Source organism: Xenopus laevis, chromosome 3L (assembly GCF_017654675.1).
Source record: "Xenopus laevis strain J_2021 chromosome 3L, Xenopus_laevis_v10.1, whole genome shotgun sequence".
NCBI classification, from domain to species: Eukaryota; Metazoa; Chordata; class Amphibia; order Anura; family Pipidae; genus Xenopus; species Xenopus laevis.
The window spans coordinates 144,302,146-144,328,865 of NC_054375.1; the positions used below are offsets into that span (position 1 = coordinate 144,302,146).

Consider the following 26,720-nt stretch of genomic DNA (forward strand, 5'->3'; position numbering starts at 1 on the left):
TGGGGCCACCCTGGGGACCAGTCCCACAGCTTTTGAATCTATTCTTTAGAGTGTATTTCCTTTATCTGCAAATGCATACAGCTATATTCTGTTTTAGCATTATGTGTCTTAGGATGATGCATAAAACCACATAAATGTGAACAAGATGTGCCGATTACATAAGAACTGAGGACAAATTATTTTACATTAATATGATGGAGGGAGATACTTTGCTTAGCTGCAAATCATTTGCATGTTCTGCAAAAAGAATGCAAGTTCTAATAAGCAACAAGAATTTAGTGACCTGGCGATTGAGCAGGCAGTGCACAAGGAAGATGAATGCGCCCTGAAGGCTGTTGCAGATGGTGAACAGATATGATGCCACAATGGCCCAAGTTCCAAACTGGAAGAAGCCAATGACCCAAGTAGATCCAAGTATGAAGAGCTGAGCCAGGGCCTTGAAGGTCAAAATCCTGTAAGGAGAAGATAAACCAGGATTGTCAGCTGTATATCAGTAAAACAGTAAAAGCAGAAAATATACAAGGTAACACTAATCCTATAATAAATTCTTAAATAAACAGTTATTTTGTTTTATAGCTAACAAACCTTATCTCTACTTTCATTGGAAATTAAGGGGCTGATTCACTAACTTCGAGTGAAGGATTCGAAGTAAAAAAACTTCGAATTTCAAAGTATCTTTTGGGCTACTTCGACCTTCGACTACGAATCGAAGGATTCGAACTAAAAATCGTTCGACTATTCGACCATTCGATAGTCGAAGTACTGTCTCTTTAAAAAAAACTTCGACCCCCTACTTTGGCAGCTAAAAGCTACCGAAGTCAATGTTAGCCTATGGGGAAGGTCCCCATAGGCTTGCCCAAGTTTTTTTGGTCGAAGGATAATCCTTCGATCGTTCGATTAAAATCCTTCGAATTGTTCGATTAAAATCCTTCGAATTGTTCGATTAAAATCCTTCGATCGAAGGATTATTCCTTCAATTGAACTATTTGCGCTAAAATCCTTCGACTTCAATATTCGAAGGATTTTAATTCCCAGTCGAATATCGAGGGTTAATTAACCCTCGATATTCGACCCTTGGTGAATCGGCCCCTAAGTGAAGATGGCCCCACTTGTAACAATTACAATCTTTCCGGTAAAAGATCTTTCAGAGAAAGATTGTTCGTTTCAATACACACGTGTAGAGCTGAATCGTCAGATATACAGGTAGAAACAATAGAATTATACCTTTATCTAATGATTCAGCACTACAGCGGCCGATGTTCCGGTGCTTTCAAAAGCACAAAATCTAAATTTTCCGCCTTATCTGATCTGTGAGCCGACCGATATCCAAGTCTTATGCCAGTATCGGTTGGCTCATCTCCCACCATACAAGCACCGAATATCATACGAAAATTTGTTTAGTACAATAATTTTGGTGGGTGTATGGCCACCTTTATTCTTAAATTACTTATGTGGTAAGTCTGCTTGTTAAGGCATAATTTTCATAGAGAAGAGGGAGTGTCAGATCCACATTTTCCACCCATACATCTATATTTGTTACTTGCCTACTTACTGAATGTTCTTAAGACTTGAAACATTTTCATTCAGAGATGCTAGCTTCACTCGTAGAAGCCAGAATGTCAAGATCAGGAGGGTGGTGTTTATCTAGATAAAATAGACAGGTGTTGAAGAGATAGAAATGTAAACTAAGAAAAGGTCTGTCCAACTAGAACTCCATGGGCTAAAGTTAGTCCTCCGAGGCAGTTTAAGATAAACTGCCAAATGTTTTTTTAGGCATGTTCTATACTAGATGGGAAAGATTGATCATTATCAAGCTATTAGCTAATATCATTCAAAAAATGTAATTTAACAAGAATATTTGATAAAAGGCTACCTTCAATGTGAAGTATGATGCTTCTAATTGTCATATATCTTTTACAACTGAATTCTGAAATCTAGAAATCTAGAAATTTTGGCGCTTCTTGAAAATGTATTTACAGATGTTGGAATCTATCTTTTTTTTTTAAAAAAAAAAAAATCAGGCAATTTTGTATGTAGGAAAATTGCTAAAAATAGAGCAAAATAATCAAAATAGGTAGACAATTTAATAAAACCTGAAAATACCAAAATGTACATTGCAAACATAAGTTGCATAATGGAAAATTGACTTTTTTGTGTTATAAAACAAAATGTAAAATGTGTATTTATTGATATTAATATATTATTAATATTAATAGCTTTGGCTAAATTAAGGGGATTATTTATTGAGGTTTCGTGCTATGTTTTCCATGACAATGCAAGTTTTTGAGGTAATTTTTTTTCGTCAAAACTCACATTTTCAGATCCAAAACTTGTATTTTCGAGATTTATTATACCCCGGAAATCGCTTGAAAATATACCATTTACAGTAAAACCTGTTGAGGTTATGCAGGAGTCGATGGCTGAGGTCCCATGAAGCATTTGAAGATGTTGATAGCCTGCAAGAAGTTTTTTGGAGGGTTTTGACCAAAAACTTGATCAATTTGAGGTTTTTTTGGCCAAAAGCTAAAATCGAAAAATTTATCAAGGGTCGAAGTGAATTCGAGGGAATTTTCAAAGTAAAAAAATTCAAAATTCAAAGTAATTTTTTGGATACTTTGACCATCGAATAGGATACTACTACTTCGAATTCGATTTGAAGTAAAATAGTTTGAATATTCGATAATCGAAGTACTGTCTCTTTAAAAAAACTTCGACTTCAATAGTTCGCCAAATTAAACCTGCCTATGGGACCTTCTAATGCATTTTTCTAAGTTTTTTGTAGTCAAAGTAAAATCGTTAGATCGATCGCTGAAATCGTTCAACTTGTTTGATTCAAACAATTTAATCGTTCAATCAAACGATTTTACTTCGAACGCAGAATGGTCAAATTTGGTAAAAAAAACTTTGACTTTGTTTTTTCGAAGTCGAAGTATAGCCATTCGATGGTCGAATTTCAAAGTATATTTCACTTCGAAATTCGACCTTTGCTAAATCTGCCCCTAAATAAACCCAATAGGCCAGTTTTGCTTCCAAAAAGGATTAATTATATCTTAGTTGGGATCAAGTACAAGGTACTGTTTTATTATAATAGAGAAAAAGGAAATCATTTTTAAAAATGTGAATTATTTTATTAAAATGGAGTTTATGGGAGATGCCCTTTCTGTAATTCGGAGCTTTCTGGATAACAGATTTCCAGAGAATGAAACCCATATCTAAAAAACTCTAAGGGGGTTATTTATCAAAATCTGAATTTATCTCATTATTTTCTGAAATATACTCCGACCAAGGAGCTATTTCTCCTTATTTATCGATACATTTTCCTGAAAAATTCCAGTTCTGGAAGAAACTCAGAAAAATCGTGAAAATAGTCCGAAAATTTGAATCGTAATAATTTTTTGGATTATTGGGTGAAAAAACCATAAACTCTTTGGATTTTTGCACAAAACCCAGAGCATATCAGGATATCTTCGGGACTTCTCCTATTGACGTATATACAACCTCGGCAGGTTTAAGATGCCGAATTTTCGGAATTCAGACTTTTTCCATCCTCTGGGTATAATAAATCAAAAAAATTTCGAACCAGTTGAAAGCAATTTCCTTTTATGAAAGGCTGGGACGAGTGTGCAATAGTAGTAGATCCTGTAGGATATTATCAGGCTTTGAGAACTCACAGTGATGAACACGCAAACTGGACCAAGGAAACTCCAGATGAGATTTAGATTGAGCCAACAACTGCAAGGAACCAAACAGAGACTCTCATCATTTCAAATGACGTGTAAATAGCACACAATGTATTCAATTACAGCTGTCTTTCCTTATTAGGTCTTAAAACCATAAAAACTACAAATTGAGGGTGACTAAAGCATGATATTGGACATCCTCATTAGGTTTTAAGAATACAAGACTCTCATTAGCCTCCTGAAAGTTTGATTCGCAGAAACAAAACATTGTTGACTTCTTGGTGTTCCCTTGGCCTATGGATGAAAGCTTGCACCTTTGTGTTTATTTTTTGGTTCATAGTAAGTTCCATTCCAACATTCTACTGGTTAAATATAATAAAATAAGATATAAGATAATAATATATAAGCTAAGATAATATATAAGCTCAATTAACACATATGTGTAGAGACCTATGTGTCACAGTATATTAGATCATGAAGCTACCTTTTCCCTGTACCATATCCATCAGAACGAACTGCTGCTGAGATGGTGACTATAACTGCAGGAACCCCAAACCCAATGAGACAGGCAGTTGGGAAGTGAGAGCGTCTTGATGTCAAGTAGTTCATTGCATTCAGGTTTCTCACAGTGAGGAAGAGGAGAACACTCTCCAGAGTCATCCAGCAGAAAGCACAGAGGAGAATGTAGTGGAGACAACCAGCAATGATAGAGCAGAGCATCTGTGAGAAAGAGCCAGTGTAAAACGGAGGCATTTGGGATTATGTCATATTATATTTTTTTGGGTAAATCAAAGATTAAGTCATACTGGAAATTATATTTAATAACCCCTCTGCTTCAAAATGTAAGGATATCAGAAGTCACCAAGGAATTCCATGACTATAAAGGCACAAGTTATCAGACGGAATGATACATCTCAGAGAACTCCAGGGTGTTTTCGGATTTCCTTATATTTTACAGGCCTTTCATGGCTGTTGTATACAATATTTCAATAATCTACAACATGGAAATTTCTCAACCTACAACCTTGCAAATTATATATTTTTAAACACAGCATTCCAATGTGAGAACGCAACATTTGTAATGATAATAGCAGATAATACAGAGTGCCCTTAAAATGTTTTTCATGTATGTGCTATTATGCAAACTTCAGGCTTTATTAAATAAAAAAAGTCCAACCAAACTAGAATCCTCGATTGGACCTTATTTATTAAAAAGCATGATTTAATCAGACAAACTTGATAAAATCGAACAAGATCCCAAATCGTATGTCTTTGCCAGAGTTTTTTTCCAGAAAAGCTCAATTTTTTCGGGCCTTTTCCTGAAAAACCCAGATTTCTCATATTTTTTCCCGAAAAATCCTAAATAGTCAAATTTTTGGCCTAATTTCTGCACATACAACAGAAACATTCCAATAGGGTAGGGACCTCTCCCATTGACTTACTGTATATACAACCTCGGCAGGTCTGAGATTTTCAGGATTTTCAGATTCAGACTTTTTCCATCCTCTAAGTATAATAAATCTCTAAAAATCTCAAGGTTTTTTTTCCACTAAAAACTTAGATTTTGTAGTAAAAAAAACTTGAATCTTTGGCATTCAGACTTTAAAAAAATAACCCCCATAGTGTATGGATAGAAGAGCTGAGGTCTGCTGTGCTCCTTTCTGTGTTCTTCATGCAACAAGAAAGCATGCACACAGCTTATAGATGTTGACCAAAACCTGTACAGCACAGGTATATGAGAACACGTCCACCCACAAATGTGTTCATTATGATGTATTGAAAGCTTGAACCTATAATGACTTACTGTGAACTGGGTTTGATGTAGGCCAAACAGAATTAACAGCTGGCCCAAAAAGAGGCATCCGCACAGTGCTATCAACATGGAGGTGTGAGCGCTTTTCAGGGAACGGCACAGGAGGAAAGTGAGAAGAGACAGAAAGAGGCAGAGAAAAGATACACTGAGACCAATTTGTGAAACCAGAAGAAGCCCATGGTCTTCCTGTTCAGAGAAACAACAATAAAGAATATAAGGTAACATATTAATTCAATTCATCATTGCTTCAGACAAAAAATGGTTTACACCATATAATATGTATTATTTGCTAACAGCCATCAAGAAGTACACAGATTTAAAAAATCTAATGTTCGACAAAATTTCCCCCCAAACCTTTATTTTGTTTTCACAAAAAAATATTCCTGTTGAAATCCCAGTGGTGGGTTTTCCAGATTGTTTGTTGAACTCCATATGTTGTCAACAGGGAGAAATACAGAATAAAATAAATGTCTAGTGGCCAAAGCCTGCAAAATGTATTCACCTTTATATCGCAGGGAGCCATGATGACAGCAAAGGTGGAAAGGTGATCGCAGGAGCACACGGTGTGGGAGACATTGGAGAATATGATGCTACAGCCTCTCTGTGACCATCCAATCAGCTCAGGATCCCAGAATACACACATGGATATATGGTAGGGGTCTGGGGCCTCCAAATAAAAAACAGAGCAATATTTTTTACAGGGCAGCAACCTTCTGCATTTCAATTAAAATAGCATTTCTACAAACCTACGCAACAATTAATTTTAACTATCATACATTTCATTACACCTCCCCGTCACACAGTGCCATGTTCCACTACACAAGTAATTCACTAATGGCATTTAATTAATTTTATTTTGAATCGCAAGTCAGTTGTACCTGCTATGCCCTATTGCTTAGAGGAAACCTTAGCACCAGGTTGGCAGTAGATCCATGGTTCTCTAGCATACATGGAAAGCATATAATTTATACAATGCATCAGAGAAGGCTGAATAGGGACATTGAAACTAAGGGGGTTATTTACTAAACAACGAATGCAAAAATCCCAAAAATTCATGATTTTCTTTAATAAAATCGGACTTTTAAAAAAATCATGATACTTTTGGAATTTACCAAACGCCGAGGATGGAAAAGTCAGAATCAGAAAATTCAGCATCTCAGACCTGTCGAGGTTGCATATAAGTCAATGGGAGAAGTCCCAACGATTTTTTGATGTGCGCTGGGTTTCGTGCAATACCCCGAAGTTTTTAGAGTTTTCGGGTAAAAAGCATAAGAAATAGTAGTTTTCGGGTGAAAAATCTGAAAAATATCAGAGTTTTTGGGTGAAAAATAAAAAAAAATAAAAAATATCTTATTTTTTTCCCCGCAAAGCAAATTTTCGGGAAAATGTAATAATAAATAAGCGTAAAAAAACAGAGTGGATTTGATCGGATTTTGTAGCAGAAAATGTTGAGATAAAATTGGACTTTGATAAATAACCCCCTAAGTGCAGGAATGCTTGGAACATGTAGGGGGGCAAGTGATTTTGTGAGAAGAGTTATTGGGTGCCCAATTTTGCAGTCATTCTATCACCTTCTGCTTACTTATTGCTGTTCTCTACCTAAGCAACCTTGTGGGTACTCCATGTAGCGGGATGGGTAATTGGAATGAATAATACTTTATGATGTCATATTATGACAAATGACTAGCATGATGCCATCTTAAAGGGATACTGTCATGGGAAAACATGTTTTTTTCAAAATGCATCAGTTAATAGTGCTGTTCCAGCAGAATTCTGCACTGAAAGACATTTTTCAAAAAAGCAAACAGATTTTTTTATATTCAATTTTGAATTCTGACATGGGGCTAGATATATTGTCAGTTTCCCAGCTACCCCCAGTCATGTGACTTGTGCTCTGATAAACTTCAGTCACTCTTTACTACTGTACTGCAAGTTGGAGTGATATCACCGACCTCCCTTTCACCCCCAGCAGCCTAACAACAGAACAATGGGAAGGTAACCAGATAGCAGCTCCCTAACACAAGATAACAGCTGCCTGGTAGATCTAAGAACAGCACTCAATAGTAAAATCCAGGTCCCACTGAGACACATTCATTTACATTACGTAGGAGAAATAACAGCCTGAAAGAAAATAGTTCCATCCTAAAGTGCAGGCACAAGCCATGACATGACTGGGGCAGCTGGGAAACTGACAATATGTCTAGCCCCATGTCAGTGTCACTGATACTATGTGCTGCAGAAATATATTTCCATAAAGAACACTGTGTGGGGGGAATTAACTGATGCCAAGTTATGTCAGAAGGCAAAAGACAGTGTTAAATGTCAGAACTTTGCACCAATGGGCCACTGTTTGTGGATGCTGCGTCAGCTGATTCTCATTTTGGTAATGTTGCAGTATGGGATTCTAGGTACAAATATTGGCACTGGTTCTTCAACTGACCTGCAGATTATTCAGATAGAAGGTGACTGGGGGTTTTAGGTTTTCCCTCTTTTGGCTTGTGGTACTTCCAGTCACAACTTGTGAATTCACCACCGCAGTGTGGGTTTCTCCAGGATCCTCTGGTCGCTTGAGGAAATTCCCACTTAATCTGGAGTTGAGGTCCTTGTATGAAATAAAGACAGATCCATCTGGAGAAAACGAGAAATGTAAATAACTCTTTGAAGCTTTAAAATATCATTTGGCCTCCCACCTGAGATTAACATCAGACCAGATATGTTGAATTCCTCTGACCTTCAGGTTCAGGCAGGAGATTACATGGCACATTCATGCTGTTGAGTCCCACATTTATGGTTAGGAAAGAACAGTTTTCTTGGGTCACCTTGGTAGCAATTTCTAGGAAAACAAAATAATATTAAATAATAAAGGGAGGAGAGTACTCATAGAACTTGAATGTTGGAGATCATCATACTAAAAATGAACTCAAGGGTGAACAACCTCTTTAAGTCAGTTGTGGCTATTAATGCAAGCTGTTAATGGAACCATGGAATTTCCACAAGGTCCCAGTAATTCCTGGGTTCCCTTAAATCCAAGCACACAGCTATAATTAGAAGCAATTACCAGAGGAATGGTTAACATATACAGTAATATACACAGTTTTTTTTGTACTTAATTAAATAGTGCAGGTGCCAGGGAAACTTTAAGGAAAACTTCATACAAGGTTTTATTTGGTGAGGTTAAACTTATGGTTTCCTGTATAAAAATGTTATAAATCATATTATCTTCTTACCTATCACAGATGTGTTGAAGTTCATATTGCTGGGATTTTTAGAAAATGATTTCAATACTGATGATTCCACAGTCTCTAGGAGCCCATTTACAACAGAACTAACTTCAGAAGAGCTGAAATTGGACCAAGAAGGGTCACTGAGGATTTGAGAGATGGAATTTACACTGCCCTGTAGATAGACGCAGAGGACAATAGCTAAGAAGTCAAGCATATAGTCTAACGATACCTGGTGGGCGGAGGGGACGCCCCACCATCCTCCTTGCTGGGTCGGCCAAGTTCTTTTGTTTAGTCAACCCACCAAAACACACGTGCATTCATATGTGAACATCCTTTAATTCTGCCGGCCGCATCTGACGTCATCACACTTCACGCGATATTAAAATATGTAAAGGCACCTTGTTTTTTCATTGCCCAATGTAGGTCTATTGTTAGATCATTTCTGGGTGTCATTCTAGTTTGATTTACTGTTCCTAGACCCTTGCCTGTCCTTGACCACTCTCTGCTGCCTGAACCAACCATTGACTGGTTATTGACTACTATTGACTATGGATCCTGATTCTGTACTGCGCTGTCTGACTGGTTATTGACCCTGGCTGGTTACATTGACTATGCTTTATTCTAAACCAGTTACTCCTGTCACATATTCCTGTTCCCTTGCCTGCCCAGAACTCTTGCCTTGGTTCTCTCACTTTAAGTTCTGGTGGCATCTGAGTTGCAAAGGGCTCCTCCTGACATGAAAGGCAACTGTTATAGACAGAAGCGTGAGCCGTGCCCAAAACCTTGGCTTCTGTTCTCGGTTTTGGGATACCGAACATGACTGATAGACAATAAGTTACATATAGACATGAGTGGAAGGGACACTAGAGTTGGAGAATAATAAAAAAGAGGAAAGGAATGGCAGAGCAAAGAAATTAACAATTATTGACCACAGTGTGCACATTTGAAAGGCTTCTTAAAATATAAGCTCCATTGATGGACTGATGGAAATACTGTAAATATAATATAACATTAAATTCTGAGCCATCTGTCTCCAAACCAAATTTCCAAAACAAATCACTTACCTTCATGCCTAATGTGGTAGTTTTACAAGAAGATTCCAGAAGGTCAAAAGTCAACCTCTGAAGAAAGCAGCTGGGATCCTGAAATGCATTAAGAATTTCCGATGTTACAAAGATCATACTGTAAAAGACACCTATTATATATTTGTTGGTTTATATATTTATGTAGTTACATGCTGGAACTAACTTTTGGGATCAATGTAATTCAGATGTATAAAATGTGTGATTGTATAGCACACAATAACCAAAGATTTACATGCAAATATCATATAGGTCCTTCATTATGAAGCGTTACAATCGGAAAAGGTTGAGGTTTGAAAATATTGCCAGCTTTGCCTTTTTTAAAACACAGATGTTAAATAAACAACGAATTTCATAAAGACTATGATACTCTTAAGAACTATATAAAGAGCATTCAGTTCAATTGAAGAAACCGCTCATATGAGTGGTGAAATATTTTTAAGAAAACTCAGAGTCCAGTTGCTTTAAAGGGCATGTAAAGGCAAAAAAACAAAATCCCATTTTTACTTTCTTTAATGAAAAATAAACCTATCTCCAATATACTTCAATTAAAAAATGTGTACTGTTTTAAGAAACCTGACTTTATGCAGTGAAATTGCCCCTTCATTTACGGCTGTGGATAGGAATTGCCAGACGGTCCCTAACTGCTGAGCAGGGAAACAATCATACTTATGAACAGCAGGGGGAGCCCCCGCCTTACTTCCCAGCCATGCAGAACTCAAGCAGCTTTGTTTATGATGATCCCTAAGCAGCCCAGACCACACTGAGCATGTGCACAGTCTTAGTCTTGCAAAGATGTATAACAAAGTTACAAGATGGTGACCCCCTGTAGCCAACTTTGAAAGCATAAATTATTTGTTTGATTAGGCTTGTGGTGCAGTAAGTTCATGTTTATATTTAGTATACAAAATACAGCATTTCTAGCCTTATTCTATTTTAGACTTTACATGCCCTTTAAGTAATTTACAACATTTCTGAAGACCTGCATGTTGAATATTATTACTGTTATACTTAAAGGAGAACTAAAACCTAACTAAAGAAGTAGGCTAGAAATGTTGTTTTAAGTTACATTAAAGCTGCAGATGTCCTTGGCTGTGGGATACATTTATTGGGGACCAGTGGCATCTAGGCCACATGACTTAGCATCATTTCTCAGAGAAGAAAGAGTAGATCAGGGATGTAAATTGATAGTCAAGCAAGTCTAAGAGACGGAGAAAAGATATATTTAAACAGATTTAAAAAGGCTGCAGAGCATGGGAAATATCCAGAAATCAGGTTATAATAATTATTATCAATGGGATTTGAATTAAAAAAAAATTTGTGTTGAGCAAAAAAACTTTGTGAAACTGTGCTAAAAGTTGACTATGTGTTCTGACTAGGGATGCACCGAATCCACTATTTTGGATTCAGCCGAATGCCCGAATCCTTTGTGAAAGATTCGGCCGAATACCGAACCGAATCCGAACCCTAATTTGCATATGCAAATTAGGGGTGGAAAGGGGAAAAATGTACTTCCTTGTTTTGTGGCAAAAAGTCACGTTATTTCCCTCCCCACCACAAATTTGCATATGCAAATTAGGATTCGAATTCGGTTCGGCCGGGCAGAAGGATTTGGCCGAATCCTGCTGAAAAAGGCCGAATCCCGAACCGAATCCTGGATTCAGTGCATCCCTAGTACTGACTCTCCAGATTAAAAAAAACACAGTCTGTTTTGCCAGAGAAAAACATGGAATTTATTATTATTCACCCCTCACCTTCCACATCAACAATGGCATGGGAGCTCTACCCTATCTATCTAAAGGAGCTGTCCGGAAGATATTGGCAACACAATAGCATTTTTTCCCATAAAAAAAAAAACAGCTGTAATATAGTGAAAGGAAGCTTCTCTAACAAGATGGGCAATGTATAAACTATTGCAGACCTGAAAATGCCTTGAATGAAATTTCCCCTTCCCATTGATGCCAAAGCATTTCATCACAAGTTCACTCATCACCAATTGAGTGTCCATATTTTGGCTGTGATAACGAATTGAACTGCTATAAACAGTCTGAACAAGTTCATTATTTTGGTACAGAGACAGGAGAAATATCATAAACAAACATTTGCCTTTCTAAATTCACACAGATTTTTTTTTTTTTATTGCAGTTAGTTAGATACTCACCCTTTCATTACAATAATTTAGAGTTTCGTTTGGCTCTTGCAAAGACTCACATAAACTTTCAAATGCTGGGAAAACAAAGAAACAAAGAAAACAAAGAAAAATACATCTGATATATAGGATTTCTTTACTTGTATTAAATACATTTACTACTGGTTTGTTTTCTCTGTGAATTACTAGTGCAGGGGATGGATAAATGGGTTACTAGAGATTGTGCCCAAAGGGGACCCTTAGTCCAAGTGAAATAGTAATGCCCCATTTTCTGGGTCACAGGGTTGCTGCTAGGTGGTGCTGTGCTATAATATAAATGCCTGAGCTATGTGGCCTCAAGAAGGAGTCTGCATAGGATTCTGCCAGAGGCTTTTGCCTGCCCTCTCCTACGTAGATTTGAGACTCCTGTGGTCATCCTTAGCCAGGGCTAGTAAGGAATAACTAGATCCTGTAATAGTCTCCCTATGAGAGACAGCCAGGACTAGGCTACCTATACAGAGCAGCTTTGGCTCCACCAAGGAGTTATAGAAAGTATTAGATTCCAAAGGCATTTTTTGCCTAGACAGGGAAGACAGGGAGACAGGGCAACAGAGACTTAGATATATCTGGGTTTCCCATAAGTAATGTCCCCAGAGGAAACAGAGAAACTCTGGTTAGACTGATCATCAGCATTGTATTGACTATTACACCATGGTTGTCTTCTGTATAGTGATAATTTCCCATGTGGATATGTTCTAATAAACCATTTTAGTTATTGTTGGAAATTTGAGTTAAATACATGTGCCCCTTTGGATCTCAACTCTAGATGGGAAACCTCTTATATTATTTGATGTGTATTTGTATTTCACATTATATGAGCCTTGGTTTTTGTTTGATTCTTAGGGGATAACTGATATTTATGGTTGGATATGTTATATGACTTATTCATTGAATAACTGTATTCGTATATTTTGTATATATGCATTTCTATATATTTCCTTTTTCCCCTATGTTTCTCATTTTTCAAATGTTTTTATTATAATATGTGTATTTCACATGATATGAGATTCCGCATATTGCTTTTTTATACTTTTGTCCAGTAGATGGCGCTATTATCAAGTGTAAAAATGAAAGTCTCAATGTCATCTCATTTAGCCTATTTAAGGGATGTTCACGAAATGCGTCCATACAGCCACCTGTTTTTTAATGTTATAATAAACAGGGTTTTTTACATTATGAGGCAGTGTGCCCTCACATTTTTAGTCTAGGTGTTTGAAAACACTTTTCTGATTGTTTGCTAGACATGAGCAAATTGTGTGGCTTTAATTACAGAACCATAAAAGGAGATAGTAGGTTTGATTTTACCTTCCAATATACTTTAATTAAAAAAAGTGTACCGTTTTTATAAGAAACCTGACTGTATGCAGTGAAATTCTCCCTTCATTTACAGCTGTGGATAGGAATTGTCAGACGGTCCCTAACTGCTGAGCAGGGAAACAATCATACTTATGAACAGTAGGGGGAGCCCCCGCCTTACTTCCCAGCCATGCAGAACTCAAGCATTTATGACGATCCCTAAGCAGCCCAGACCACACTGAGCATGTGCACAGTCTTAGTCTTGCAAAGATGTATAACAAAGTTACAAGATGGTGACCCCCTGTAGCCAACTTTGAAAGCATAAATCATTTGTTTGATTAGGCATGTGGTGCAGTAAGTTCCTGTTTATATTTAGTGTACAAAATACAGCATTTCTAGCCTTATTCTATTTAAGACTTTACATGCCCTTTAAGGGAAGCAGACCCTGTAGCTGCAGGGGGGCCCAGGAGGTATAGGGGGCCCAAAAGGCCCTAATTAATGAGCCATTTAAATATATATTGATTAAACAGGACAACCTCTGGATATGCTGGGGGCCCTAAAATTAATATGCTGTGGGGCCCAGTAAAATATAGTTAAGCCACTGCCTATGCCAACAGCTATAAGACTAGTGGTGTACACTCACATTTACACCTACCTGCACAACTTTCATTTTGATAGATATATTGTTTTCTGTATATTGAACCTTCAAATCCTGAATCACAGTAGCAGTGACTGTAGGAAGAATGACAGTAGGAATTTGCAGGACAGTCAGATTCTCTGTTACAAATGATGACATCTAAATCTGGGGAAAGTATGTAAAAAAAAACCTCGAGATTAGTATGATTAGCATTAGATATGTGGCTACATACTTCCCAACATTTTGGAAATAAAAAAGGGACAAAAAATTTGCAGAGCGTAGCACGGCAATTTTTTTGGACCACGCCTATTTTTTGTGACCACCCCTTAATCACCATGTTCATTTTACAAAATTTTACAAACTTTGAACATATTTCTGTGTTTTTTTTTCAGTGACAACAGTTTTGCTAGTGAAGGTGAATTGCCCTTTAAGCTGTGAGTCTAATATGTCCCAAGGGACCTCCTTATCTAAATTGTTACAATTACTTATTTGCTTATCTCAAAATCATTACAAAAGTATCTTATCTGAACCTCCTGGTTGTTCTGTGCTCTCTGCCAAAAGCCAATTAAGTTAGAAACATTTTTTCTTTTTTTAATATTTTTTTTTCAAGTTTTTTTTATGTTGGTAGTAACTGGCAGAAACTAGAAGTGTGTGTGTGTTATTCAATCTAAAATAATGAAGTGCTATTGTTAATTGTAGCTCACCTTGAGCTCCAGTGAAGATATCTAATGCACAGACAGCTGAAGAAAAAATACACACAGTATTACCATGCTGAAAGTATAACATTGATATATTGTGTATGTAATGGTGCTACCTGAATGTCAAGCTTAAAGGAAAAGTAACACCAAAAAATTAAAGTGTTTTAAAGTAATGAAAATATCATGTAGTGTTGCCCTGCACTGGTAAAATGAATGTGTTTGCTTCAGAAACACTATTATAGTTCATATGAACGAGCTGCTGTGTAGCAATGGCAGAAATTGAAAAGAGGCTATATGGCACAGGATAAATAGTTGATAACAGATAACACCGTCATGTTCTAGAGAGCTTATCTGCTTTGTAACCTGAGCCTTTTCTCCTTTGAATGGCTGCCCCCATTGCTACACAGCAGCTTGTTTATATAAACAATAGTAGTGTTTCTGAAGCAAACACATCAATTTTACCAGTGCAGGGCAACACTACATTATATTTTTATTACTTTAAAACACTTTGTTTTTTGATGTTACTATTCCTTTAAGGAAGGGGAGCCTTGACAAGGCTAGGAGGGAAGGGAGGCAAAGGGTTCAGCCTAGGGTTATTGATGAGAAGGGAGAAGGAACACCTTAGGTCAGTGATCGCCAACCAGTAGCTCGTGAGCAACATGTTGCTCTCCAACCCCTTGGATGTTGCTACTAGTGACCTCAAAGCAGGTGCTTATTTTTTAAATTTCTGGCTTGGAGGTAAGTTTTCATTGCATAAAATCCATGTGCACTGCCAAACAGAGCATCAATGTAGGTTGACAATCCACAAGGGGTTACCAAATGGCCAATCACAGACCTCATTTGACACCCCAAGAACATTTTTCATGTTAGTGTTGCTCCCCAACTCTTTTTACTTCTGATTGTTGCTCACGGGTTCAAAAGGTTGGGGATCCCTGCCTTTGTTGTCAAGGAGGTTACAGCTAGAAAGCGGATCCAGATCTGGTGTAGCAGATCATGGTAAGAACATCCTTCTCATCCTAACATGATGTTGGTGGAGTGAGTTTGTAGTGCTAGGTGATGGTTAGGCATTCATCTGGTTAGTTACTGGTTTTGTCCCAGCTGTTACGTGGTGAGGAATGCCTACAAGACTGGGAAGTGGCTAGTATCCCTTGTCATAAAATAGTTCAGTTCAACCTCCTTGGGTAATAATCCCAGGAGGGAGGTGAGGGTTTCACCTGAGGTCTACCATACATTCACTTCACCTCCTTAGCTCATTGGAGCTTGGTGGCTGGCATAGCAGGTGCCCATTCACTGCACTGGAGTAGGAAAGAATTCCTGAGTTGTATTATTTCTCAGTCTGTGATCTTCCAGTTTGTTGACTACTGTGTTGAAAACAATATACGATATAAGAGTATACCCCCTTTATAACATTAGTCTTATGAAGAGGGCTTGTGCTGAACATACTTTTTGCCTATTGTTTTAATTAGGAAATATCTACGTTTTTTGTAACTGTAATACTTTTAGGTGCTTCACTATACTCTGCCAAGTGCACTTACCTATCAGCAACCATCCAACCTGGGTCCTCATCCTGATACGTCTCTGCATTAAGTTGGTCCATTACACAAAGACACAATGAGAGAAAATTAGGGCAGTGTCACAAGGAAAACACTAGTGGAATCAGTGTGATCCTTCCCCTGTATAATCAAATCAACAACTTTATAGAGTGGAATTAATTTATGAACAACCCATGGTAACCAGTCAGACATCTGTCACAAATAATCTCTATGGTTACACAATAACTTTCAATGGGTACATTAACGCTAAGCCCAAGAATATATAGACACAAATGTCTATATTTGTGTCTCTGACGTGTTAGTCTAAATTCTGTCAATATTCTATAGTAAAGTTTTCAATAAAAAAACCCTGAGCCACACCAAAGACTACCTAAGACCCCATTCCAAATGCAGAGCTGCATAGCACAAGTGGCAGTCACTATTCTTGGTTGCATCACATTCAGTTTCAGGATCCCTCTCGCAATTCCCCAAATAGGAGGATGCTCAGTAGGATTTTTCAGCCGGAAAAAGGTAGGACAATAAAAACAAACATCTGATTGGTTGTCATTAGTGATGAGCACAATTTTTCGAGAGGTTTTGCTGTGAAGAAAAAAACACCCATGGGCTCCAATGTATTGTGCAAAAAAATCCCAAATAGGCGTGAGACAAAAGTTGCATTGTCACAGCGAAATTTGCAAATTTTTTGCAGTTTCACTAATTGTTGGCGAGGCAAAACTGGACAGATTCACTCATCATTAGAACTAAGCACTCAGAGTGCTTAATTTTCTGAAGTCGCCCGAAGTTTCCTCGTGAGGCAACTTCGGAAAACGAAACGCACTGATAGCCATCCTGCCGGCGTTTTACATTCTAGCCGGCTGGAGGCAGTTCGGTGAGATTCGATGCCCCGAAGAAGAAGAGATTTGTTGCTGAGCGGCTAATCTGCCTGAATCTGAGCGTGTGAACCTGCCCTTAGGGGGGGACTATGACAACCCAGATAACCATAACTTCCTTCCCTACCTGAGTCTTCATCCTGAAACAGCTCGGCAGCAGATCAGTTCATCAGAAAGACAGAGTGAGACAAATAAAGAAGTGGCACACTCATAAACCTAGCATGATAAGAACAATATATAGCTCCTCCTCTGTATAACAAAGCAGCAACCTAATAGGCTTTATAGGTCTAATGAGTAATATGGACATAGATCTTACAGGAAGAAAGAGACACAAAGGAAACCGTGGACTTCATGTCTCAGTTGATTCCTGCTATGCCTGGCGTCTATGGAACAGAAATAATGGGAGAAATCCACACAAACACACTGTATAATATCAGTATATGGGACACTTAAAGGATTAGTATTTTAAAGGGGGACTGTCACCCTAAGAAATAATTCCAAATTATTTTCTATTGTGTTTGTTAAGCAAAAATACTATATAAATGATTGAAATCCCTTCATTTTTGGTATTCCCAACAGCAGCTAGCAGACAGGCACCATTTTGTGAACACTTGTCATTAAAGGGATTCTGTCATGATTTTTGTGATGGAGTTTTTATTTATTCAAATTATACTGTTTACACTGCAAATAACTCACTCTACAATATAAAATTTAATTCCTGCACCAGCAAGTGTATTTTTTTAGTTGTAATATTGGTGTGTAGGTGCATCTCAGGTCATTTTGCCTGGTCATTTGAAGCAACGTAGGTGGCTCTTCACAGGAGGACAGTGAGGTTGTGGATTTTTTGGACAGACCTAATATCAAAGGCTATTGTGATACTAAACTCTATAGTTAGTATAGATATGGGTATATATAGTTTATGTGAAAGTAGCAAGGGGTGTGTGTGTATGGATGCTGGGTTTTCATTTGGAGGGGTTGAACTTGATGGACTTGTCTTTTTGCAACCTGATTTAACTATGTACTATGTGCTTTCAGAAAGAGCCAGCATTTTAGGATGGAACTGCTTTCTGGCAGGCTGATGTTTCTCCTACTCAATGTAACTGAATGTGTCGCAGTGGGACCTGGATTTTACTATTGAGTGTTGTTCTTAGATCTACCAGGCAGCTGTTATCTTGTGTTAGGGAGCTGCTATCTGGTTACCTTCCCATTGTTCTATTGTTAGGCTGTTGGGGGGTAAAGGGAGGGGGTTGATATCACTACAACTTGCAGTGCAGCAGTAAAGAGTGACTGAAGTTTATCAGAGCACAAGTCACATGACTGGGGGCAGCTGGAAAACTGATATATGAGCAAAAAGAGCTCCCTTTGCTTCCTTCCTCTTTTAACCCCTCGTGTCTCCACCCACCCCAATAGTAAAAATAACCCAGGAACTACAACCCCCATAATCCTTAATATCCTCTTCTGGTTCCCTCATTCCTCACCCTGTCATTTCCAGTTCCTGGCTCACTCCCCCGAGCATTCTACTATTAACTGATACGTTTTGAAAAAAACATGTTTTCCCCTTGATAGTATCTTACCTGAATGTTGACCAACTTATAAGGGAAAATGATTCTTGGGTTCTCCTTAGTAGGGGATGTAATATCAGGGATAGGCACACTGGACAGGGATTTTCAGCTCATTATTAGTTTTTTTAAGGGACCTATCACCCAGACATAAAATGATGTATAATAAAATTAATTTTCAAATTTATTATGAAACCCAAATTATTTTTTAAATAAAGCATCCATACCTGCTATAAAGGTATTTAAAAATCTCAGTTGTCAATCAAATATTGTCTACTCCATCTATGTCTCAAAGAGGTGGGGCAGGCAATTACTTTCACTTTCCACACCTCCTTCCTCCCTCCTCACTGCCTATAACTGTGGGTTAAAGTAGAAGAAAAGGCATTGTGCACAGGCCCGGATTTGCGGCAAGGCCGCATAGGCCCGGGCCTAGGGCGGCAAAGAAATAGGGGCGGCATGCCGCCCAGCCGCCGTTCAACTGCACCAGCTGCGCCGGCGTTTTTTCGCCGGCGCGCTGGGAAGGCGGGCACTAGGACCGCACAGCCGCCTGGTCGGACCGCGCGGCCTAGGGGCGCCCAGAAGTTAAATCCGGCGCTGATTGTGCACTTGGGGATACCAAATGTTAGGCACCCCCAAGTGATTGTATTGACTTACCTGAAACCCCGGACAAGTGCTCCTATCAGCAGAAAACTGCACCGGCCCGGGGTTATACCAGTGAGCACCATGGGGCGATCCTCTTCTGTCTTCTTCTTTCAGCTGAACTTTAACTAAAAAGTTGACTATTTCATTCAACTGCGCATGCATTTGCCCTGGGAAATCTGAAGAAAGAAGAAGAAAGGAAGCACAGCCAAGTCATAACACAATACAATGGGAAGGGAGGAAACAACAGCTGTCTCGAAGCAGTTCCTTCCGGCACATCAGATCAGGCACCATGTACTGAGATGGCTGCCTCCACATTAATATTACATCTAAAAAAAATACATTTGTTGGTTCAAGAATACCATTTCAAATAGTAGAGTGAATTATTTGCAATGCATAAAGTGTAATTTCGAAATAAAAAGTAAACCATAAAAATCATGACAGAATCCCTTTAAACAAGAAAATGTGGAAAATGGGAGGAATCTTAATTGTTTTAAGACGTTGTAGACAATTAATCTGTTTATTTCAAAAACTTCAGCCCCAATTTAACTAAAGGAAAGTGTAGGAATAGGTTTTCCGTTGATAAACTTTACTCTTGTTTTTCTAAACAAGAGAAAGTCATTTATGGTGGCCTGTTATTTGTTTCTGATATTGCTGTGTTTTTTTTATAACATTTGTACAGGTATGGGACGTGTTATCAGAATGCTTGGGACCTTGGTTTTCCAGATAATGGATCTTTCCATAATTTGGATCTGCATACCTTAAGTCTACTAGAAAATCATGTAAATATTAAATAAACCCAATATTTGGTTTTGCTTCCAATAAGGATTAATTTTATCTGAGTTGGGATCAAATACATGCTTCTGTTTTATTATTACAGAAAAATGGACATCATTTTTAAAAATTTGGATTATTTGGATAAAATGGAGTCTATGGGAGATGCCTTTAAGTAATTTGGAACTTTCTGGATATTGGGTTTCTGGATAATGGATCCCATGCCTGTACAAGAATTTGATGATTTTGTAATATCTATATCTGTAATTTCTGTATATGTTTCCCCACTTTAATTATTTTTGGCGCCAGCCATGGATCCGCTGCAAAATTCTGCATTTTGCCATCTCCAAATTTTTTTGCAAAATTGTGGCAAAAATTTACCACTGAAAAATTTGCTGCAACGAAAAAAGTCGCCGCTAAAAATGTTGCTTTAACAAAAAACACCCATTGACTTTAATGCATTTGGACGAAAAAGTCGCCATAAGAAAAAATGACCAATGACTTTAATGAATATAGGGACCTTGAGATTTAGGTATGTTTTACTCAGGCAGTTGCCCTTATATTTGGCCACCTAAAGTGGTCCTCTTGGTTCTTTAATTAACCCAGACAGCTATGTCCCTTTTCCTGGGTCCATATTATTTCAAGGTTTGCCCACTAGGTGGCAGCATGTAAAAGTATAAAGGGGTGTAGTCTTATGTGCTCAAAGTCTTTCCTGGGACCTCACCTCTCTGTGAGGTTGATACAGGCCCAGCTGTTTAAGTTTACATTAGGCCAGAGAGTGATAGTCAGATTTGAGTCACTCTAGGAGCGAGAGGAAAGCTCAGGGAATTTAGCGAGCAGCTTTCACTTCAACGAGGAGAAATAGTGGGGTTAGGGACCCCATGATTTGTAAGCCACTAGCTCAGGGACATCAGTGGGTGAGTTGAGGACCAGCAAGGAATGTAGAATTTCGCTGTGAATTCATGGCTGCCAAAAAAACACTCATCACTAATGGGAAACTGTGCCAATTAAAAAAAAAACCTACATTTATAATCATATGTACTGTTTCTTCAGCTGCACAAATAACAAAGTATGACATTTTTGTAAGGTGATCCACAAACACTAGAACCTGTGCATGGATTGGGGTAACTCCTTAATAAAATCCATAGCCACTGAACTCCATGATGATTTAAGAGAACCAGTGGTGCAGGCCAATATGCGTCTAATTTTGCAGCATTGTTACTGTACACACAAGGCCTAGTCCCCACCACCACTATCTAAGCACTAACAAAAACTGTGCGGTAGGGAAAATGAGAAAGGTGCAAATCTGATTTGTAGTGGTAACCATTAAACTTAGCCACTCAAATCATCAATCCTCTTCCATCAAACACTAACAAATTGCCCTAGACCTGAAATTTGTGATTGAGTTTTTTTAAGTCAGATTAATGGAGCACCAGCATCTGCTTTCCATTTCCACATTTACCTGGGGCACAAATGTAGTATGACTTAAAGTCAGCTGGAAGGTACAGGGTCCAATGCAGGTCATGTTGGTTTGCACCTGACAAATGATGAGGCACATTATGATAACTAAATGGACCTCCATACTCCACAGATTTCATGACCAGTTTCTTCTCATTATGACACCTAGAAGAAGAAGATGATATACTATCTGTATTTGCCAGCCAAGGCAAGCAATTTTGCAGCTCCAATTCGTATACAATAGTGAATAGAAGTATGATGAAATAATCTATTTATATTTTAATTTTTATTCAGCGCAATATTCAAAGCAAAATGAAGAGGAGCAAGAAATCATTTTATCATTAACATGTCCCCTTTTAAAATGAGATAAGTTGTTATGTGCAACAATCCTTGGTAAGTACAAATTTCCTCTTTGTCAACAGTGATTAAAGATGTGTAGTAATCTAAATGCATTACAACTCTGCACAGAATGGGGAAGAAAGTAATTTATGTAGGGGGAACAAATTTATTGAGAAAATAAAGAGGGAAGTCAGTGCTAAGATTATAATTAAAGATTAAGGCTTGCCCATGTTCCCATCATTTGCAAATAACCCCTCAGAAGTTTGCTTTCAAACTGATGACCATGAAATTGACCATGAGTTGTGATTTTTATTACTTTAATCTATTTTATTGAAACTGAGAATGTTTAAAGTCACTGGGGCCCGTTTATAAACTTCGCGCAGGGCAGATTGGTTTGCACAGTGAATATATTTGTCCTGCACATGGTCACATTTATAAAACTGAATAAGAGTGTGCAAACAGAATTGCAGATTTTTTTTCACACTGCGAATGTCTATAAGAGCTTTTAAAATATGGCAAAAATTGCGAATATTATGTGCACACTTTGTGCTTGAATTACGCAACAACTTTGATGGCGGAGAGAATATTCGCAAAACAGTTTTGCAAATTGTGAATTTAAGTTACTGTCAACACTATTTTTGTGCACAACAACCTCGCACAGTGGGTGACCTGTCTCCTTTGTGAAAATTTGCGAAAATGTATTCTCAATGCGAATTTGCAAAAACCAGAAAGACAGGCACAGCAGTGCAATATTTTAGCATTCAGGAAAAAACATGGACATTACAACGATTTGCGTATAAATATGCGCTGCTCAAACTTTATAAATTACCCCACTGTTTTCTAATGTTAAGTTCAAATAATTTTAATCCTGGATAAGGAGATTTTTTTACCCGAAAAATATTTTTCTCGTAGGCCTGTACTGTCAGTGCGGGATGACTGGGGTTAAATTGCTCCTCTCTGGAGGCAGGACAAACTATTGAATCTTGAGTCTCCTCCTTCCTGGATCTCAACCTTCTCCTGCAGGTGGAGATGGTTAAAGGACCCGTAACATAAAAAATGTTTTTTAAAAAATGTATTTCTTTTTAACGAAAAAAAAAAAACACCAAGACACTTTTAAATCGCAAAGCTTTTATTAAGAAATTACTTACTGATTCTCTGCATGTGCTCCTCTTCAGAAACGGCGTCAGGGTGACGATCCATTGTGCGGCGCTTGATTTCTCCTCCCTGCTTTCTATAGGAGATAGCCAGGGAGAAAAAATCGAGCCCTGCACGATGGATCGTCGCCCTGTTGCCATTTCTGAAGAGGATACAGAGAATCAGTAAGTCATTTCTTAATAAAAGCTTTGCAATTTAAAAGTTAAAACTGTCTTGGTGGTTTTTTTTTTTCATTAAAAAGAAATGTTTTTATGTTTCTGGTCCTTTAACTAACTGACCTGACAGTGGATGAGCAGCAAAAAATGACTGAGCACCCTACCCATTGGGCAAGATGATTCACTGACAGTACAGGCCTATGAAAAAAAGATTTTGTCCTTTTCTCCAAAAGAACACAACTGACTGGGAATGTCCCAGAGTCATCTGTAAAAAAAGGGGTGGTAAGTAAAATGGCTCTGGAACTATTAACAACTGCTAGGAACTAATTTAACTGATCTCTACTAAATAGCAGGAACTAACTGGCGCCACTGCTGCTTGCGGCACCTTCCTGCCGAAAACCCCATCTGACGAGGCAGGAACATCTAGCTTATAGAATTTGGAGAAGGTATGTAAGGAACTCCAAGTTGGTGCCCTGCAGATAATGTCTGGAGATGCTGAATTCTGTAGAGCTAATGATGTTCTGACTTTCCTGGTGGAATGAGGTGTGACTGTCAGCGGTGGGTGCTTTCCCACTGAAGAATAAGAATGTAAAATGGTGGACACTAACCATCTAGCTAGGGTAGTCTTAGATGCTGACGGGCCAGGTTTGTTTTGCCCATAAAGCACTAACATGGTACAACCTATTTTTCAGCTCAATAACTGCCTTCCTGGACTAGTATCAGTAGAACACGGGTTACACTTGACTCTCTCACCAAGAGTGGGCCATCACAAAGTGGAAGAGGAGGGCAACTACACCTCTCCTGCTGCTATACAGAAAAATAAAGACAGAGGGCACCAGAGATTCTTGCAAACAACAAAACAGAAAGTGCTTATTGAACATCCACAGCACATTTTCTCCAAGGCAGATGGCAAAAGCAACCAGAGCGTAACACAGGCTGACACCATGCAGAAAACAACCAGGCAACGCTTCGGGCTTACTCTTGCCCTTTTTCAAGGCTTAAAAATGGGCAAGAGTAAGCCCGAAATGTCCCCTGTGACAGAAAGGCCCCTTTGCCCCCTGTGATAACCGAGATGATTTGTTTAAGTTCTGTACCAAACAACTAGTAGACTTTAAGGAGGTAAGCTTATTCTTAGAGCCAACCTCTCCTGAGCAGTTGTGTAGCCATAATGCTCTGTGAGCTGCTGCTTATGCCCTGGCTGCAAACCTGACTATGTCTTCCTCAACTAAATGGTGCCATCACGAGTGCGGAAGATTAAGATGGCCACCATGAAATGAAAATGCTGCTTCTTGAATGCGTATTTCTGCTGGGTCTGCCTGATTGCTAATGGTCATTCGTGCTAGCCCCTGTCCTATGTCAGGAAGGCTCAGCCTTTTAAAATTGAATGGAGGGAGCACTGAACCCTTCCTACTAGGTGCCAGAACCCATGCAAGGGGGGTCTGCCTTAGAGCTCAACCACCTTATGCCAAGTAGGAGCAATCTCTGTGGGTCTGGACCCGCATGTAGATAGGACAGTTATGTCAGAGCTTGTCAGAACAGGGTTCATAATTAGTGATATGTGAAATTTTTCACAAAGTTTTGCTGCGAAAATAAAAGCCATAAACTCCAATGGGTGAAAAAAATGGTTGCTTCTTTATCTTATTTTATCAGGAGAAGGAGAATATGCTGCCGAATATGCAGGACAAACTAAAAAACTGAAGGAGGTGGAGATCCAGGAAGGAAAAGACTCAAATCAATAGTTTGTCCTGCCTCTGGAGAGGAACAAGTTAACTCCAGTTGTCCTGCACTGATAGGTTGGGCTGTACAAAGAAAGTTTGTTAAAGGGAAAGTCAACCTCAAAAGAAAACCTTGCCTAATACAAGAAAACATAATTCTAAGCAACTTTGCAATATACTTTCATTAAAATTGGTTTTCAGGTTATTTGTACCTGTATTCCTATTTAAAGCAGTGTTTGCCCTGGTGCCTCAGACTGTTGATACAATGTAAGACAAAACAGCTGATTAACAGACCTCTCTTTGCTAGTGAACTTAAGCTCCCCATAGACGCGACGATTCTTCTTGCCGAACGACTGATTTTTCGGCCGACATCTGTCAGGAAATTGATCGGCCAGGTCAAAAAATCTTTGTCGGTCCCAGTGCAATCTATCTATGTTTGCAGGGCCAAGCAGGCAGCTCCCCTTTGTTTTCCTGGCAAATTGGTCTTTTTAGTTGATGCTCAATTCCTACGATCATTCCGAGAAAATTGTGTTCTCACAACGAGGATTGGATCTTTTAAAAATCTCAACATCTATGGCCAGCTTAAGACTTTTGCAACATTGTTTATAAAGTAACAACAAGGATTTAAGTTAAGTATACTTTCACTACCAATTGTTTTTACAAATAACTTTAAAAGCACTGAACATTTTTAATAAACGTATATAGGAAAGTTGCTTAGAATTATATTTTCTTTCAGTAGGCACAATTTTATTTTGGGGTTGACTTGCCCTTTAATTAGCTTGTTTAGTAAAAATGAATATGTCCTTCAGAATATTGACATGTGTGTCAGGCCCGGACTGGCAATTTGTGTGTTCTGGCAAATGCCAGAGGGGCTGCTGTATGGTTCCATAGAAAAGTTGTCACAGTTGAGTGGAAGAGAGCAGCACAACACCAATATAATGCAGGTGGGGAGCATCCCCATTTATTTTCACCACCAAAAAATCAACGTTTCGGGGGGGTTTTCACCCACCCTTCATCAGGATATATCTTGATACCACTCCATAGAAAAGTTACCATATAGTGGGCTGGTAGGAGGCTGCTGGGCTGGTAGGGGCTGTTTGGGCCTTAGTGTACTTGGAATGACAGGGCATATTTTGACTCCCAGGCCTGACGTGTGTTGTTTTCTTTGCCCTAGAGAGGGCACTGTATTTGAGGACAATGTCAAAATAGGTGAGGTATATTCCCTGGGGCAACACATCTCCAGCGAACTTGTGGCATCTATGAGAATTATCTATGCAGCCTTACTAAGGTAAGATGCCAAACCAAACAAAATATTTTATATTTTCTTTTTGTTTTTTGTTTAGTACAAGTTACTTCTCGCCTTGTATCCTTCCAAATATCATCCTTGCAATTTCCTTTCCAACTACAGTATATCTTCTCATTTCAGCATGTATAAATGTTTATAATAATAGTTACATAATTAAGTTGGGTTGAAAAAAGACCAAAGTCCATGAAGCTCAACCCATCCAGATGAAACCTAGTGCACTATAGCCTATAATTATTATGCTTGTTCAATAAATCATCCAAACCTATCTGCTCCTCTAGAAAGAGTGCTGCCATTTTTAGGCAGCACTTGAGATAAAGTGCATTTTGCAAGTCTTTGCTCTCCAAAAAGGTAAATTATTAGACCTGGTGGTATAGTGGTTAGGATTCGGCGCGCTCACAGGTGCGGCCTGTGTTTGATTCCTGGTCAGGGAAGGAGCTTTCTCATTTCAGTGAAAGAAATTAATTTGTATATACAGTATATATATATATGCACAAAGGGACTTCACCTCCAGTTTGAATAGCCCACTGATGTTACTATACAATTTCATGACTTAGATGTTGTATACAAAATTAAAAGGCAA

The 26,720-nt window shown here is 38.4% G+C and overlaps 1 protein-coding gene across 1 annotated transcript in view; it reads right to left on the reverse strand.

Annotated features, from left to right (window-relative positions):
• LOC108710358 (adhesion G protein-coupled receptor E1) overlaps positions 1–16,901 on the reverse strand; it is a 19,897-nt gene extending 2,996 nt beyond the window's left edge. The window contains exons 1-14 of the mRNA XM_041587198.1: positions 16,154–16,901; positions 14,625–14,660; positions 13,939–14,085; positions 11,961–12,025; positions 9,782–9,859; positions 8,721–8,889; positions 8,225–8,326; positions 7,934–8,121; positions 5,996–6,160; positions 5,485–5,679; positions 4,165–4,400; positions 3,672–3,732; positions 1,553–1,644; positions 284–452 (exon numbers count right to left, since the gene is read on the reverse strand). Of these exons, the coding sequence (XP_041443132.1) occupies positions 284–452; positions 1,553–1,644; positions 3,672–3,732; positions 4,165–4,400; positions 5,485–5,679; positions 5,996–6,160; positions 7,934–8,121; positions 8,225–8,326; positions 8,721–8,889; positions 9,782–9,859; positions 11,961–12,025; positions 13,939–14,085; positions 14,625–14,660; positions 16,154–16,202 (1,752 nt within the window). The 5' untranslated portion in view covers positions 16,203–16,901. The remainder of the gene's footprint in view (positions 1–283; positions 453–1,552; positions 1,645–3,671; positions 3,733–4,164; positions 4,401–5,484; positions 5,680–5,995; positions 6,161–7,933; positions 8,122–8,224; positions 8,327–8,720; positions 8,890–9,781; positions 9,860–11,960; positions 12,026–13,938; positions 14,086–14,624; positions 14,661–16,153) is intronic.
• Between the last annotated feature and the right edge of the window lie 9,819 nt (positions 16,902–26,720).